This window comes from Lathamus discolor, chromosome 4 (genome assembly GCF_037157495.1).
Source record: "Lathamus discolor isolate bLatDis1 chromosome 4, bLatDis1.hap1, whole genome shotgun sequence".
NCBI lineage: Eukaryota > Metazoa > Chordata > Aves > Psittaciformes > Psittacidae > Lathamus > Lathamus discolor.
Window position 1 is genome coordinate 27,718,673 of NC_088887.1, and position 17,673 is coordinate 27,736,345.

A 17,673-nucleotide genomic window follows, 5' to 3' on the forward strand; every position below is an offset into this window, starting at 1 on the left:
GCTAGAGCTGCCTGCATTTTATTTATTCCCCACCCAGAGTAATTTCCTTGGGGCTCGAGAGAGGAGTTTTGTTTCCAGCCCATAGCTGCACACAACCGCCCTGCTTGGTTTATTGCTGAAGTGGGTGATATCCAATCAATCCCACACTTGGAAGTGAGGTGCTTAGTGACTGTCCTCTGTCAGCTTTTCTACCTTATGAACCTGTCAAACTGTTTTTATTCACTTCTAATACAATCTTCCCACAATAAGGAGCATGCATGGCTAGAGGAGGTTGCTGCTATTACCTGGGAGCTGTGATAACTGCTAGGCAGCTTTCCGGGTTGCAGCAGCCATGGGAGCATTCCTCTTGAAGTTTCAGGAACTTTGCTCCCCACTGTGCTTTATGTGCATGTCACGGTGCGCGTTGCCTTTCTGTCAGGAACGTGCCTTTGCAGAGGGAATCATAACAATGGATTACTTAATCAGCGCATAAAACTGAGTGATTAATTACCAGGTCAACCACGAGTAGCAAGAGCAGCACCACTGTCTCACTGGACAAATAACTCCACACCAGGAAGCTTGATGTCTGGGAGTTTTTGTTCAAAGCAGTAGCATTTTCTATAGCTGGGATTGCATGAGATTATGGTATTATCAACAGGATTTGCTCTAAAGGCCAGTGGCCCTCTGTACTTATGGATTAGTCCAGCTCTCCTAGAAAGAATTTTCATAAAGCTCCTTTAATGAGACCATGCTAAATTGAATTACGGCCTGTCTTCCGCTCAAAGTGGGATTTTAATGATACTGGACGTGCACACAGAGAAGAGTCTTATGTATTCCTTTCTAGGGGTATGCATGACCTGTACAACAAGACCTACACAGACAGACACAGGCCTAGCCCTTAATATTTGTAAATTAAAACCCAATAATTTGGTTGTTCTGGATCAATTTGGGACCTCTGCTCACCACCACCCATTATTCTGGCCCAAACAGCCCGGCTTTAAAACCAGAGATGGTAAATTCTCTGAGGACACTCGTACTCCAGGGCTCTGATCCCTTGCACTGACTTCCCTTTGATACAGCGGGGATGGGAGAGCAGAGGGAATAAACACCCGATTGGTGACAGGCAATGAGAAGCTCTGAAGTTTTTCCTGCTACTGGTTCAGAGTAGCAAGTGCCTCTTCATCATCCTGAATCCCTGCAGGTGGCTTGTGAAGCTACCTGCCCTGGCTTTCTCCTTGCTGAATGACCATTGCTCCTGCTCAGCGGGCCAGCACAACTGTGTCGCAGGTCAGCAGTTTTACGGGAGACATGGATGGGGAATGTAGAGTCAGTGCAACAGGGATGGAAACTACAGTTTTCTTAGCCGAGACTCAGCTGCTCACCTGAGCTATGCAGCCCCACAGCTGCCACGCTTCATCTTGGGGAGACAAAAGCTGCAGGCAATGCTGGAGAAGAGGCTGCCACGGCTTGCAGACAAAACGAGCTAACAAGAGCCTTTCCCTGGATAGATACTGCTATCTTTATTCTACTCCTAACTCTTTTCTCAGTCCTGCTTTATCTAACTCATTTGCTGCAGAGAAAGAATAACTAGCTTGCTTTCTCATGCAACACGCATCTCCAGTTTTGCTTCATGACCCAGCCTGTAGCTCTGTTGGCTGATCTCCAAGCTCAACCTGCGGGGTAGAGGCCACCTTGAGGATCAACAACCTGTTGATCTTCTCACCCGCCACAGTCTCACCTCTCAGCAGACAAACCCTGTGGCACAGGTTGCTGTGCTCTCCCTCTCCTAGAGGGCCAAGCACTGAAGGAAGCTCTCAGCCATGCTTCCAACCAGCAATGAGCAGAAGGCGCCAGGCTGGGGTTCATGCACCACAGCTCACCGTTGGCTTTGCCCTCTTCCTGCAGCTTTTGAGACAAACTAATGGGTGGTGCTGTTTTACCCTCCCTGGGCACCTGCAGTCATGGCACAGGACCAGGCTGGACCGTCATGAGCTCTCCTCCATGTGTTCACCTATCAGGCACATTGCAGAGCATTACCTTGCCAGAAAGCTGGCAGCAGCAGAGCAGCGGTGGGGTGGAACTTACTGGCAAGTCGCTGCTGGGGAGGGATGGGGAGGCAGGTTAGTCATTCACACCACGCTCCTGCATGCGCAAGGGTGGCTGGTCAGTACAGAAACACACCACCACAACAGGGCTCCTCCAGGAATGTATTTATTTACATTAAAAGACTATTATACAAACTGAAAGAGAGGAAAAGAAAAAAAAGAGAGACAACACCCTAGTGGGGAGGGAGTGTTGAAGTCAGCGCCCCTCACTCCCCCACCCCATCTTGCTGCCACCTTCCTTCTGCTCTGGTCTGACTGTGAGTGCCGCAATCCCTGTAGGAAAACCCCTTCCCAACCCTCTCAATGCAAACATCCATGCTGCCTGCTTAAGTGGCTTTCAGAATCATTTTCTGCCTCCAAAGAAAACTCTTGCCCAAACTTTTTTTCTTAATTTATTTATGTAACACAGTGTAGAAAGCTATCAATTCATAAGCAATGGTTCTGTACAATCATCCTGCAGAGGATCCCTGTTAATTTTCAACCAGCAGGCACTTTCCCCCCCCCCCACCCCAGAAGTGCTCACAATTAACAGGGATTCTTTTTAGTATTTTTTTTTAAGATCAAAAAGATACATGGAAAAGAAAATAAAGTTTACCTTTCAATGCCTAAAGTGTGCACATAAAACAGGCACAAAGAAACGAATGTGTATTCCCATGATTCCTACATCACTAATACAGCAGAGGCAACAATCTGTACAATAAAATGCAGCTGCAGAGGAAAGGAATTTCAGTAACTCATCTGGAATACTTTTTAAAAAATGTTGGTTTACTTTAAAATGCATAGTGATCAGAAAAAAATGCTCAGCAAAGAGAAGCAGCTAAACCCCCACAGACACAGAAAGCATCCCCCATCAATTCTTAAAGCATATTTCAATTAGGACTTAATTTTGTCACAAATCACAAGAATAATATACAACTGGCTAAGGAGCTACATGATAAATAATTGGGAAAGAGAATCTATCCATGCACTAGTTAAATACAGCTAACCTCTTTACAGTACACAAAAAACATTCATTAATAATGTAGTGTAAAGACTGAAATGTAAAGAGAAAGAGAGAGAAAATACATTACTGATTTTATTAATTCAAGTTCAGGCATCTACTTGTGTTACAGCACAGCTGTCAAAAGGCGAGAATGAGTAAATAATAAAACAGAGTGTTTTTCTTTCTTTCCACATTATTCTATAACTGAACACCGATGGGCAGTGAAGCAATCATTCTGCTGTCCAACTCATGAGGCTGCTGTGGTGTCCTAGTTCTGCATCTGTTCAAAGAACTTGTAGGTAGGATTTTCATAGCCATTTTGCTGCATCTTGGAAAGGTGGCGTTCCTCTGGTGTCACTGCAGCATCCACCTGTCGTGAGAAGAAACCACCAGCGTCAGATTCTTGCTTCATTCACAGCATACCCCACATTTCCCCACTTCACAGCCATCCAACGTACTTCATACCCTCCCCCTGTACACCACATGAAACACAAGACAGAGTTTGTTTGACAGGTTCTTCCCTGCCTGAAAGTAAGTTAGGTCCTGAGCCAGCTCAGCCCAAATCTCACAAGAAAGTCTAAATAAAAGTCTAAAATCAAGGCGGCTGGCAAGTGATAGGGATACTTCTCCACTAAACCGAGTATTAAAACTAAAAACTGGAGGCCCTTGCTTTGTCTGAAGAGACAACTGTCTCTGAAAGCTCTTCTCTCCAAGTTACACAGGACTGTGAGCAGCATCATGACAAAATCAACAGAAGGCCCTGCACCCAGCAACAAACGAGAAACCAGCAAAGAGCTCTGACGAGCAAGAGGTGTTCTTTCCAGCTTGGACAGTCATGGTTCACTTTTCGGACAGAGTAACACGCAGGAGAAGGTAAGGCAAAAGGAACGATTCTGCACAACTGCTGCAGGACTTCAAAACCAGCTGACCAACTCAACAATGCTAGCTTTGGTTTCTGTTGTCTGGCTCAGGAAGCATGCAACTCCACCAACAAAAAAGGGGGTATGTTTTGCATCATCCCACTAGTCCCTCATTATTAGGTTTCTCCCCGCCCTCAGATATATATCAGTATCTATACTTAGAACCAACTGCACCTCATAAGAAAAGAAAAAGCTTGCTGCTTAGCGGAAGGAAGTGGCTTGAAGCTGCCTTCTGTCTGTGCTGTGCTCTCAGATTTGTGGCAGGTGCTGTGATCTCAAGACCAAAAAAAAATTAATTGAGAAAAATCAGGGTCACAAGGAAATGCCAGAAGTAGCCAGGCACAAGGTGAGCAAAAGAGCCCACTGCACTCATGCAAATAGACATCCTCTGGCTCCAAGGCTGAGCTTGGTTCAGTTTAGTGACAAAACCCTTGATGTGTCTGCACTGGTTTAAGTATTTCTACTTAACAAAAATTGACCTTTCCTGATTACTTGGAATGCAGGCATAAAGACACCTCAGTCAAGACTTCTCCACTGAATACCTGCCGCGGCTCCACAAATTATTTTCTTCCTTCACTGAACATTACAGTAATACAAAACTCCATCAAATTAGAGAGGGCAAGAACAGTCTCTAAATGTTAATGAGGTATTTTACCTCCCATACAAGCTCAATAGCTGTTGTGTATTCAAATCTACCATACCCTGGCTATCTTGCTAACCACCTATGAAAGCAGAGCTAAGCAAGCCTGCTTGTCAGCTATTTCACTTGCTATCTGGTATCTCCAGTGTTTGACAGCTCTTAAGAGGGAAGATAAAAAGCTAATTTTACCTTGTTTAAATTTAACATCAGGGAAGTGCCTAAAACTCTAGGTATGCACATTTTCCTTCGGATTCCGCTATGTAGTGACCTTTAGGAAAAACATCCATTTACATTTAGCATGAAAATAGCCTTTTAGATAATAGAAAGTGTATTATGTCAAGAAGCCTTACACAACTTACTCCAATCTTTAAATAAAAAAGAAAAGAGAAGTACCTATGTCTGATACTCATGTAAAATCTACTCTATAATACTGGGAAGAGCTTAGTGAGGACAGACCTATGACCTCCCGATTCCCTGGTGAAAGATTATGTCCTTCCATGACTTGGACAAACGCAGGCTGTTCAGCTTATTGAGGTAGGTTATACCACAGTAGCACTGTTCCCACAGTACCGCCAGAAAATGGCTCCTGTCAGAGCCATCTTCCCTCCTGATGGTCTTTTGTCTGTTTCTGAAGAGAAGAAATAGCTCTGTGTAGCACATGTACTGGACTGCTCAGATGAACTGCTAACCCCAAATCTGATCCATTTTCATATCTGTGTCCCTTCCAAATCTCCTTGTCCATGTTTCAACTCTCAAACTGCATTTTCAGTCAACACTGTTTCTTCCATCAAATCCCTTTTTCTTACACAATAATTACACATTTTTGTGAAATGCCCAACTTTAAGGGCCACATACTGCTTTTGCTTGCAAGCTGCTGTGAAACTCTGTAGCTGTGAGCCCTGAGCTTTCCAGCAAGCCCCTGACTCTTGCCGGCAGAGACACAATGGATCACTGGCCTAGGCTGACACAGTGCTCTGTTTCTGATCCCACAATGTAACTTGACCTTTTTTGTTGTTAAAATACTGTCATTAAAGGCTGTCTTCCCCCCACCCTCCCCCTTTTTTTTCAAGTTGCATTTGTGTGAAGTAATTCTCTTATGCAACAAGTCCCAAATCCATCTCTTTCTTCACCTTCTGTGACATGCTCTTAGGCAGAGAGATCCTGTTTATAGAGAAGTCACTCTTTAAGCTGCTTTTTACAGATTTCCCTTTTTTAGACATTTATGGGGGGGCAGGAGGGAGCCTGTTTTTCTTTCCCTGCTCCCTCCCTCTCCAAAAGTAACAAAAGACATTTACTTTCCTGAAGGATGCAAGCTCTTCCTAGTCAGCCCACATGAATGGTGAGTGCTCAGCTTGGCTGTCAACAATCATTTGGATCCATCAAGGACAAGAGAACCCCAGGGAATTTCACACCCGGTCTCCTCTTCAACCTCTACACCCCAATCCCCAAGATATTCCTGTACAACAAGGTGCTCAGCACCAAGCATACAGCTGCGCACTCGCATTTTAATGTCTGTATCTGCCTCTGAAGCCTCACCTATGCCCGGCAGAGAAAGCAGTGGTGGGGCAGGGTGAGAAGTAGTGAGAAACGCTACTGCTGTTTGGCAGAGCACTTGTTTTCAATGTATGTCATCAGTGTAACAGCAGTAGGTCCCAACAAAACGACTAACCCCTGCCCTGAGGATCATGCGAATTTCACAGCGTTAACTACTTCCGTTGTGACAATGTTGCCATATGCCATCTGCTGCTGCTGGAGCTGTCACTAACAGGGCTGCAAAGGGAAGAACAAAGCAGGGAAAACAGCAAACGTCCGTGTAGCCTTTTGCAGCACTTACAGAAAATAAGAATACAAAGCAAGTGCACAGGAAAAGCCACCCTTCCTTTCATTCTTGAAGCGGCTGCTGCAGCATCAATTCAGTCCCAGTTCTTGTGCACAATACCACGCTACCGAAGTATCTACTGCTTCTCCAAATCAAGACACGAGACCTTCACTATTCACAAATAAACCCACTGACAGATTCTCTTCTAGCATGAAATTAAAGCGCAGTATGAAGCTCTGGGGTTGAAGAATCAGGAAACTCTGTGTATTGATACATGCCTGGGAGCATCTTCCTTTCTCAGAGGCTCTCCCACTAGGATGGGATGCAGAGGAGGGGTGTGCCAAAACCTGTGCTGTACTTCATATTTAAGCTCCAAACAACACTGTATTGAACTCTGTACCCAGTTTAGCTTAAGCCTCCCACTCAGCACTTCTTATTCAAGGACTAGAAGACGTGATAAGCACACAGCATAACCTGCTTGTGGGAAAGAAATGGGCTAAGACAACAACATAAATAAAAGAGAATCAAAGAAAGTGCAAGGCAGAAGAGGCTGAAGAATTGACAAGAAACTAGAGAAACTTGGAAGAAAATCAGGGAGGAGAAAGAGATTAGGAAAAAATATGAGGAAGGACAGTAGAATTAGGCTGATGTTTTAATGCCCTTGCACAATATTCCGTATTAAAGAGTTTCACTTTGATAAAACCAGTTTGTAGTGAAAGTCCAATAACCTCTGAAATGCGGCATTTATAGATGAAAGGGATTTACTGAGGCTCCTACTTGCAGTCAATTTTTTTCTTTATATTTCCCCTTTAGCCTTCAAAATGACTAGTGCTGGTACTTCCTCTCCTTCCTGTAGCTGTCTGCTGCAGGGTAATCCATCTAGCTGCCAACCTACGTGCACTATCACTCATCCTCAATGTCGCCTTTTCTACTCCCTTTTACCCATTTTGACTCTGCCAAACTCTTCCTCATATTCCTTACAACCTCTGTCCTAGGTACTGCTCTGCCAACAACATGCTCTGAACCAGATTACCTCCTTGTCAGTAAATCCCTAAAGCCCTTTATCATTTTAAGAAGCTTTTTGCACCCATTATGGAGGTGACAGAACTTGAACGCAGCACGTAAGAGGTGTGGGTACTCTGGTCTGCTGAGAAGCAGTCTTGAGACTTCTCTTTTCTACAACATGATGCCTCTTGAGAAAACAGCTCGGATGGGTATATAACCTCTGTTGAGACTGTCTGCCCACCTATCCCCTTCTGCTCCACCAGCCTATGGATCTTAACGTTGAGTCAGGGAGATGGCAATGCTGCAGCAAAATTCACATGCTGCCTCTGTACACATGGGGCATATCAATAAAACAGGCAGGAGATGCTGGCGGCCCTCAGAGATTCACTGAACACAATGGTAAATGGATGCTGCCTAATATACACCTGCAGATCAGACTCTTGAGAGATCGGCTTTGGAGAGTACTACAGCAATTTTAATGTCATCTCTGCTACTGCTGTGAGCCCTCCCATTGTCACCTCTCCCCACGTACTGCTGCTGGAGGTGGTGCCTCCGTAACAAATGAACTTCAAAGAGAAGATTCTCACAGAGGACAAGCTGAGACAGTCAGCCACTGTCCAGAGCACAGGAGAGGTGAGAATCCCTCTTTTGCCACCTGCTTTCACGGAGGAAGTAACCTCCTGCAGACAGCTCCTATGTGCACACATAACAGGCAATGTTCAACTCCTCAGTCAGTTATTTGCTTAGCTGTGGAAGTCTTTTTCCTGAGGAAGCTGAAACGCTTTGAAACATTTTTATTCTCAGATGTGGGAGAAAATCATTACAACAATTTTTCAAAACAGGACAAGTATATTCCTCCTCAGAGCTTCAAAAAAGGCTAACAGGATTTTTAATAACATCTATTGTTACAGAAATCATAGTGAAATGAGAACTAGTACTACAGAATTGACTTTCTGGAAGATAAGCATACAGGTGGAACAGGACCTCTTTTGTAATCTTGCATCCATTTTCACAGAGTTAAATTCTCACAGTAACTTCTGACATGCAAAGAACAGGTTGCACGATTTGTTACCCTATACTCAGCCAACCTAGATCTCATATACAGTTATTTTTACATCAAGTGATTTTGCTCTTTCATGCTTTTTGTGTGTAGCACATTAAAGGTGTGCTGCTGCTAAATAGATTAATCCTCTCTAGAACGGAACAGCTTAATTTTGAAAACACTTTATGATTAAACATTGATTTTATATGGAACTTTGGATGGATTCCCTCCCTCCCAAATAACTGCTACAAAATTTTCACCAACCAAGGAAAATATAGATGTTATGCCTTTCTTGCAGGCAAGCTCAGACAGTCAGGTTATGCAGTCTGCCAAGACCACAGAGCAAGTCTGGCAGAATGAGGAATCCTGCCTGCCAATGCCAGACACAATGCAGCAAATCTACAAGGCAAAACTGTCTACAGTGTGATACTATAAATCGACTAATATCTTGGTACATCCACATGCTATGACTTTATGGTTTTATCTGTAAATTGTTTTTTATTCCCTAAGTGATAATGTCATTTTGACATGAATTACTTGTTCAGCTTGCGTGTGTTATTTCTAGTCCAACATTTCCAAATTCATTGTCACTGAAGAAAGTCTGTATGAATCCAGGATTATCTTTGCCATGCTGTTCTATCAGGTAAAGCTCACCTGAAGTTTTAAGGTATTACTGCAGTAATGGTCTGTCTACATTCAATGTCTGATTGAGGCCTTTGGCCTAGCAAGCCTCCTGGCCTATTCTGTTGTCACTTACTTCAGCCAAAGGGTCTGATGTGCAACTGTTGGCAGCAGCTATCAACTTTGTGGTTTAAAACTAAAATCTGTTACAATTTTCTACAAAATGCGCTGGAAGCTTTCATATGGAAAGTTAAAACTGAAATTCTTGTTTGCTATTTCCTGTCTCTTGGTCCAATATTCTGCATATCTTGGTCCAATATTCTGCTGTCCGCTCAAATCTCACCCCAAACAGTTGGTGCTCTTCTGACCATGTCTCTTTGGAACCTTTCAAACCACATGGGCAACCACAGCACGGATGCAGGGATGCACAAGCACTGTGCAAAGGCTTACTCAAGTATTTGTAAGAAATATTTCTAAGACCCTTCACTGCCCCAGACAATGGAATACATGCATCAGGAAGCATGTATGTCTCTAGCAAGACCAAAGCTAGGTTCATTTGACTCAAGGTGAAATCAACATAACAAGACCTGAAAGGAAAAACATGCATCTCTAGTCCTTGCTAGCACAAATACCATCCACAAACCAGACACTCACACAGTAAACTATGCATCAATATGCAAGAGGGAAAAAAAAGTTGTATGAACCCCCTTCCAGTTCTCATAATTAAATTTTTCTGCTTACAGAGATCTTGTCTTAAGTCCAAGCAACAGATGAAGCATTTTAAGTTGCTGCAAACTGACCAAAAATTTACTTGGTAGTTTGGGAAGACAAGGGTTTTCACTTTGAAAACCTCATATGTATTATTTGTTTCTCAAATCTATGAGTTTCACATTACCCATAAATCAAAAGCTGTTAGTGGCAAAAGGAAATTTTGTTTATAGAACAAAAAGTAATAAAGTATCTGTATAGGGAAAATCCTTGTCATGTACAGCACAATTCACAGAAGAGCTGCCTCAAATGTTTATTTGCAAGCTAAATAAAGAATTCTCTGCGTGTGAACTCCCAACAACAGTAAACCCAGATTTTTCCTCTTGTGCAGTATCTGTTCATTGCCTACTTATATTTCCTATAAAATGAACCGTCACATTATGTGGTAATTGATCTGGGATAATTCCAGAAGAGATATTTGTGGTTTTACATCCACCTTAATATGGTTTATATTGTGCCTGCATTTACTAAATAAGGCAATTTGATTCCACTCAGCTAGACGCAACTACTCCAACTCTGAACATGAGGCTTGCCAAAACCATGGTTTCTTCATTTGTAAATGTATTCATAGAGAGAGCAGTGTGTTGACTGTTGTACATGTGACACCAGTTGTGCTTGGTAGTCTTTTCTTACCTCCACAACTCCATGATGAATAGATGTGTACTGCTTCTTCTTCAGCATCACCAAAGTAATGACGATGACTGTTGCTATGACAACACCTCCCACCATAAGTCCGATGATGGCACCTTTATTCGAACCCACATCTTCAGCAAAGAACACCTAAAAAGAAAAATAAAGGAAGGTGGCTAATAAAAAGCTCACTGAATATTTGGTTAACCTGTCCAGCAATATAAAGCTTGTTGAAATATCAGTAATTAAACACTACTGCACATCATTCCAAAAATTCCAAACTGGATTGCTATACCACAATGCTCTCACAGCTGGAGAAGGGCAATTTGTGAAATCTGGATTGCCTTTGGTGTAGCAGTGTGGTGGCTAAGGGGAAGACTCATCTCCATGTTTCTGCTTCACACAGGTCTTAAGATAGCAGCTGCTTTTTTCCTTGGGTAAGCGAGTCAATATAATTGCAAAATGACTGATGAGCATGTAGAGGAGTAACCACAAAGCATACAGATTTTTAGCTTTTAGAATGCTAATCATTAAAGTGCTCACAAAACTACATCCATGTGCCTTGTTTGGACCATGATGCATTTCTTTTATCAAAGAGTAGTGAAGACCTGTAGGACAACAGTGGAACTTGCACGTGGTTGAGGTTGGAAGAAGATTCTTACACCAACAAGACAGAGTCCAACCATGCTGATTTAAGTGATCATCAAGGGATGCTTCAAGATTTTGCAGGGTAAAGGGAGATGGGTGATGACAATGCTCATGTGAGACATAGATGAGGTAACAGTTGTGTGACAACACAGACCACCTGAATTATACATACTGATGACAACAAGGACAGCAAGATGCTTTACCATGCATTCAGTAAGACTTTCAGCAACAGGAGCAGGTATGAAAAGTGGTGCTTTTTTTCACTGTCCTGTTTTGCATTCAAGCAATATGCTAGATTACTTCACATCTATGCATATTTTACAAACCTTTTATCTGCTTGTCAATAGCAGCCTTTTGCTATTATTATCTTTAACCAAAATGGGCAAAAAAGATTACATTCACAGAACTGTAAGACTACCTCACTCTGAAAGACTAAATACTTTGACAAGTATTTAACAAAAATGCAGAGGGAAGCAGGAAACCAGCTGAGAATTATAATGAGCTGTATAACATTTGCACTTTAAGAAACACAACCTTCCTCAGAGAGGTATTAAAGCATGCAGTATAAATATTTATATTGTTCCTACTCATAAGCAAAAAATGTGTTTGAACAAGGTTAAGAATTCACTAGAACATACACACAACGGGCAGTGTTGGCATAAGCTGAAATGAAGTAGTAATTTCTTCTGACAATTTTACCTGCCCAGGACTGAAATTCTGTTACCGTACTATTTAGAAGTACTGTTGAAGTGTCCCAGCTAATATACATGTGCAACAGAAGAAGGCCTTAAGCACTTTGAGCCATGAATACCAACTTAATGTACAGTTAAAACATGAACATCCATAAAGGAGAAAATCACTGCAATTTCAGCTCAATTCAGAAGTTTGCGTGCAAAATACAATGTACAGCTGAATTCAAAGCTATATCCTAAGGAGACCGTTTCAATAAATCCTACCAGGGCACAGAGGAGGAAAACATAGATGAAAAAGTATTTTCTGTTTAATGCTTTTGAATTGAAGCTAATGGAGAAGGGCACTAGCTAGGATATGGCATGTGGTAAGCAAGCAATACTTTGTAAGGCATCACTCACTACTTTCTCAGAAATACCAGTCTCCCTGCTCAGTTTCAACTGAAAATGCAACCTAGAGGACAGCTTGCCAATATTTAAATAACAGCTGTACCTGTGAGTAAGAAGTATGGCATAAAATGCTTTAAAAAACTGGAAAGATCCTGTTTTAAGCATAACACAGATTACCCAATGCAGGGGTTACAACTCATTCCCCATCAGCCACTACGGTTAAGGGCTGTTTCCAGCATCAAACTGCTCAGGATGGTGTCAAACCACTTAAACATTAAAGGCTGCTGCTGGGAAGTGCATATGACACAGGATCAATAATTACTGTGTCTGAAATACATTCCTGCATGTGCCTTCCCTTCAGTACACTGCACGGGTTTACTCCATCAGGATGTTTAACCCATCTGAGCAAGCATGTCAGAATTTCCCAAATTAGTGCTAATGCATTTTGGATTAGCTTGTCAAACTGGGAATTCTCCGTTCTCAGCATCAAAGAGATGGCAGAATATCTCTTCACGCAGTGATTGCCTAGTTCAAATGCAAATTTGAGTCCCACGTTAATTTTAATTTTCAGCACTACTTAGCTTTAAGAATATATTGAGAAAAAAAGCTTTCAAGTTTAATATCTGGATAATGAAAGTCATAGAACTGAAATCTCATCACGTAATATGCCTTTAAAAAAGAGAAAGCAGGAAAGGTTTGTAGTCAACATTGCTGTGTGTGTTCTTCATTACTTATTAAGGGATTGAAAAAAGCTTTTAGGAAATGCTTGTTCTAACTTACATTATTTTTGGTTGCTACTTTTGTGCTCATAAGAAGCACAGTTCAAATAGGCAACATTTTGCTCCTACCTGCCCTTCACCTGTTAGTAATTTAATATACCTTAAGGAACAAAACACACAGATAAATCCAAGTATAATTAAGGCCAGTAGAGAATCTCCTCTTATCCCAAGTAGGCAATATTGCAAAAAGTTATGCTCCATGGAGTTCAGCCTCCTTCATGCACCACCACCATCTGTTTTGACAGTAAAGGAATCTATTCCTGAAACAGTGTCACTATTTCTTGCTGCATCATGCTGCGGGTCTTCACAGCACTTTTCTTCTGTTCTTTTTAAACTTACCATTCTCCTCCCTCTGCATACCTTCTCTTTAGTTACGAGACCATGACGGATGAAGGGTTTGACAAGCATTGTCCGTATGACCACATACAGTCACATGGCAGTGCAATGCAGGCACTATCAGCATTTCCTCTCACTTGAGACTTAATGGCTTTCCATTGTCTCTGCTGACACTATTCCAAGTTTACCCTCATTTAAACAAGAGCCAGAAAAATCATCGTCTGTTCACATGAAATCTTTCAGTATCCACATCACACAGGGGAAACATGGCCATAACTGAACCTTAGTTCAAGACTGAATTGGCAACTCAAAATGGACATGTGGAAAGCACCATTTGTTCACTCACCAGCTTTTGATGATGAACTTCATATCCTGAGTCATGTCTGAACTCCGCATCCATCTTCACTTCAGAGATCTCTTCTGTCTTAACATTGGTCAACCCAGAACCTGCATTGCACCACAATGATAATTCATTAAAGTCATCGACTCAATTACATTTTACTCACCTCTACCATTACAAGAGCAATCATTCACGCGGAGGACGTGTGGTGCAGTGTGAGAGGGAACTGGGAGGAAAGTGAGGTACATTGGATGCTTCAGTCCCACTGAGGTGACACAGAATGAGCTGGTAAAATTTCTCCTCTGTTGAACATTCCTTAATCCACTGCAGCTATGTTGGTACAAGCATCAAAGTCTTTCAGCATGAAACAATGCAAGAACTAAGCTGCAAGGGACCACTAAAAGTCTCTTGAATTGGCTCACAGGATGCAGACACATCTGCTCTGACAGCCTCTTTAACAATGTCAAGAAAATTTGGTATTTAGGCTGAAATCTTCCTCCTCCCTAAACTCAGGCTGATGTAAGGAAAAAAAAACACACAACCACGGTGTAAGGTGGGAACCCCAGATACGATATTTTCGTGCTTCCTGTGGGTCTGTACCTTTTACACAAGCATGCACAAATAAGGGTTATTAAAATGTTCAGGTTTACACAGTTCTTACTTGTTTTTGTATTTTAGACTGTTCAGAATTAATATGATTCTAGTCTTGACTTCTGTCTGAGGCATGGTCACTGTCCTTGATTAGAAGCACACCATAAAGCAAGCAAGCAAAGCTTGCAGCCATTTTAATTGTAGATAGTTGGCAGTCCATTCTCCCCTTACTGGTGTAAAGGAGAAATGCTACAGTTGTCTAACTGGAAAGAAGACCAGGATTTTCTCCTAGAAAATAGCCTGTAGAGAATGAGCCAGACTTAAACCAGCTAAGCAGTACAACCTGTATGTGTGTCCTGAATGAATGTTTTGTCCTGAAAAGCTGGCTCTGGCTTATAAAGAACATATGGGTATTCATGTAGCTGGTTATTTTCCTGCTCAGTACCAACTGATGACATTTGTATTTCTTGGAGGTACAAACACTGCAGAAGCATGGTGTTTATGAGAAGTTATTTCCTCACCCTATCTAATGTAATAAGAACAAACTGGCTCTAATTCCTCGTCTGTATTTATTTTAGCATTTTAGCACCCCGCCTCCTCTCCCCAAGCCTTCCTTCTTAGTATTTTGGGCTGACCTTAGGCTCTGATAAAGAGGAAGAACCTCTTTTCAAAATTCTCAACATTACTGACTGCTCTTGTGCTCCACTGTGTCTCTGGACTCAATAAATTCTTGAATACTTCTATGTGCCAATGAGCTCCACAGTCTGAAGTTGCACTCAAAGCAACAATTATTGCCCTTTGAATGTGCAATTTCTTTTTCATTAAATGCTGATTTATTTGTGTATTGTGAGTCAGCAAGAACAGACCTTTCCAAGAACTTCCCTGGCCTGTACAGACAATCTAATTCAAGAGTTCTGATCTTTCTTTTCAGAATAAACCATGCAAAGGAGAGAACAAGAATCATCCTCACACAGTGAAGTGTTTATGGTTATTTTCCTGAGCAGTCTGACTGCCCATATATTCTACCATATAAATGCCTTTTTTTTTTCTTTTTTAAGGAATAAAGCACTTACTTAAAGATCTCAAATTTCTTTATTAAGCATCTGATTTTTGATGCCACATTACTGTACTGACACAAGTATACCTTAACATTTATATATGAGAGCATTTCTAAATGTAAGAACCGTAAAGTACATGAGGAGTTGCAGTTTGCAAACAAACCACCATGTTCTGTCAATGAAATGCAGGAGCACATGGAGGTGAAGAAAATAAAGCCCAGGTGGTACCTGAAAAGAGGTTTAACATTCTATCCTTGAAGCAGCCATGGTTTTCCAGATTATTCCTATGAATAAAATTTACTCTCCTTTGCACATCGTTTCAAAATAGCCTCTACACCTGCATCAGTGGGAAGTGAAGAAAATGAAAACGTGTATCTGGCTGCACGCCTCTTCTATCCTTTTCGTTTTCAGGATCAAAAGGGATGGGGAAAAACCCAACTGTAGAATAGCAGTGTCTTGCACTAATTAAACAGCTGGGGGAAAGGGCTTTCCCAGGACTTGGTTCACCGCCCAGAGCTGTAGCGGCTGATGAGGCGGCCAGCTCCCAGCTGCTTGACATTGTGCATAGCCACACTTGCTGCACCTTTGACATGCTGGCAAAAGCACCACATGTAAACTTCCCCAAGGCAAGAGCCTGGGGAATTGCACAACACTCCTGCTACAACTGGCAAATTCACTGAAGCTATAAACATTGATTAGAACATATCTGTACATATACAACACAAATCAGTGAAGAATCAAGTTGTCTTTTGTTGAGGGAAGTCCTGCCTCCCAGATCTCCTAGAGGTCACTGGAAGAGTTAGGAAGCACATGGGAAACAGTGATTCGGCTTGGATGACACAGATTGAAAGGGAAAGTCCTACATGACTTTCCATAACGATTACAAGACAGGAAATGAAGTGTAAATACACAGCCATTTTAAACAATGGAGGAAGGTTACCAGCAGGGTCCCACAAGGATCTGTGCTGTGCTGTTTGTAAAGTGATCTGGATAAGGGAGTGAATAGTGATGTGACAAAGTTTATTGACAAAAAAGAAAAACAGAGGATGGTCAAAGTAAAACCAGCTGCAAAGAACCACAGAAGGATATTACAGATTCTGAGTGCACAATAAAAGGGAAATTATATTCATGTTGATATAATGTAAAGTGGTGCTTGCAGGGACACACAGCCCTAATACATACACAACAATAGGCTCTAATTATCTCTGTTCCACTCAGGACAGAGACCTTGCAGTCACTGTGGGTAACTCTGTGGGCAGTTGGCTCAGTAGCAGTCAAAAAGGCAAAGAGAAAGGCATAATTACAAGGGAACAGAGAAAACAGAAAACATTGTTACAGTGCTGTATAAATGATGTATCCTCATTTTAAATCTGGCCATCCATTCTGGACGCCCCACCTCAACCGAAGGCAGAACTAGGAAAGATAACAATGCAGGGAGACACAGACAATCACTGGTATGGAATGGTTTCAGTACATGAAGGACCAGACAAATTGTGAGTCTTCAGACTGGAACAGACAACCCAGGGGTAACACTAGGGAGGCCTACATGACCGTGAATGACAAGGAAAAAGTCTACACAAATGGTCATTCATTATTTCTTCTAAGAAATTACAGGTCATTAACATGGCTACGACACAGCAGATTAAAAATTAATGAAAGTATATATATTGGCATAATGCAAAATGGGACTGTGGAACTCATTGGCACAAATCACAAGGATGTTCAAAATACAAAGGAACACAAGCAAAAAAGAATGTTCCATCCATGGTTACTAAGAACAACAGTGACAATACCATTTGTGGTCCTAGAACCTATCAAATGCTGGCTGCCAAAAGCTCAGTGGATGTGCCAGGAGTATAAGGCAGACATGAAGTCTAAGTATCCTGTATGCACCACTGCTAGAGGCAGGATAATGAACTTGGATACTTCTGCTCTTGAGGTCTGACCACTTTTACTAAAAGCAAGCTACGACAGCTCAGACCATGTGTCTTAGCTTCCGCTAAGCAGAGCCATAGGCAGGAGTTACAGCACCATTTCAGGGGGCAGAACAGGTCAGGAGCCTTCACATCAGTGACAGAGGATAAATTCATCACTAGTCTCAGCTGCTGGACAAGTGCAGGCTCAGGCTTCCCTAAAGCCACAACTCTTTGAGGGCTGGGCTGCCCCTCTTATTCACTCCCATCTAACAGCAGCATTTGAGCTGTACTTCCAGCATGCAGTGGGTTAAACAACCTTTTGCCTTGATATCAGGCAGAAATATCTTGCTTTGGGCCAGGTGACCAAGGTCTGGTGGCCTACTTGGCCTTACCAATCCATAAAACCTCTAGGAGG

The 17,673-nt window shown here is 42.1% G+C and overlaps 1 protein-coding gene across 5 annotated transcripts in view; it reads right to left on the reverse strand.

Moving 5' to 3' along the window:
* Positions 1 to 2,174: 2,174 nt before the first annotated feature.
* APP (amyloid beta precursor protein) overlaps positions 2,175 to 17,673 on the reverse strand; it is a 209,536-nt gene continuing 194,037 nt past the window's right edge. For all 5 annotated transcript variants that reach the window (XM_065676759.1, XM_065676758.1, XM_065676756.1 and 2 more), the window contains 3 exons: positions 13,700 to 13,800; positions 10,515 to 10,661; positions 2,175 to 3,436 (listed from right to left, as the gene is read on the reverse strand). In XM_065676759.1, coding sequence (XP_065532831.1) covers positions 3,335 to 3,436; positions 10,515 to 10,661; positions 13,700 to 13,800 — 350 coding nt within the window. In that variant the 3' untranslated portion in view covers positions 2,175 to 3,334. The remainder of the gene's footprint in view (positions 3,437 to 10,514; positions 10,662 to 13,699; positions 13,801 to 17,673) is intronic.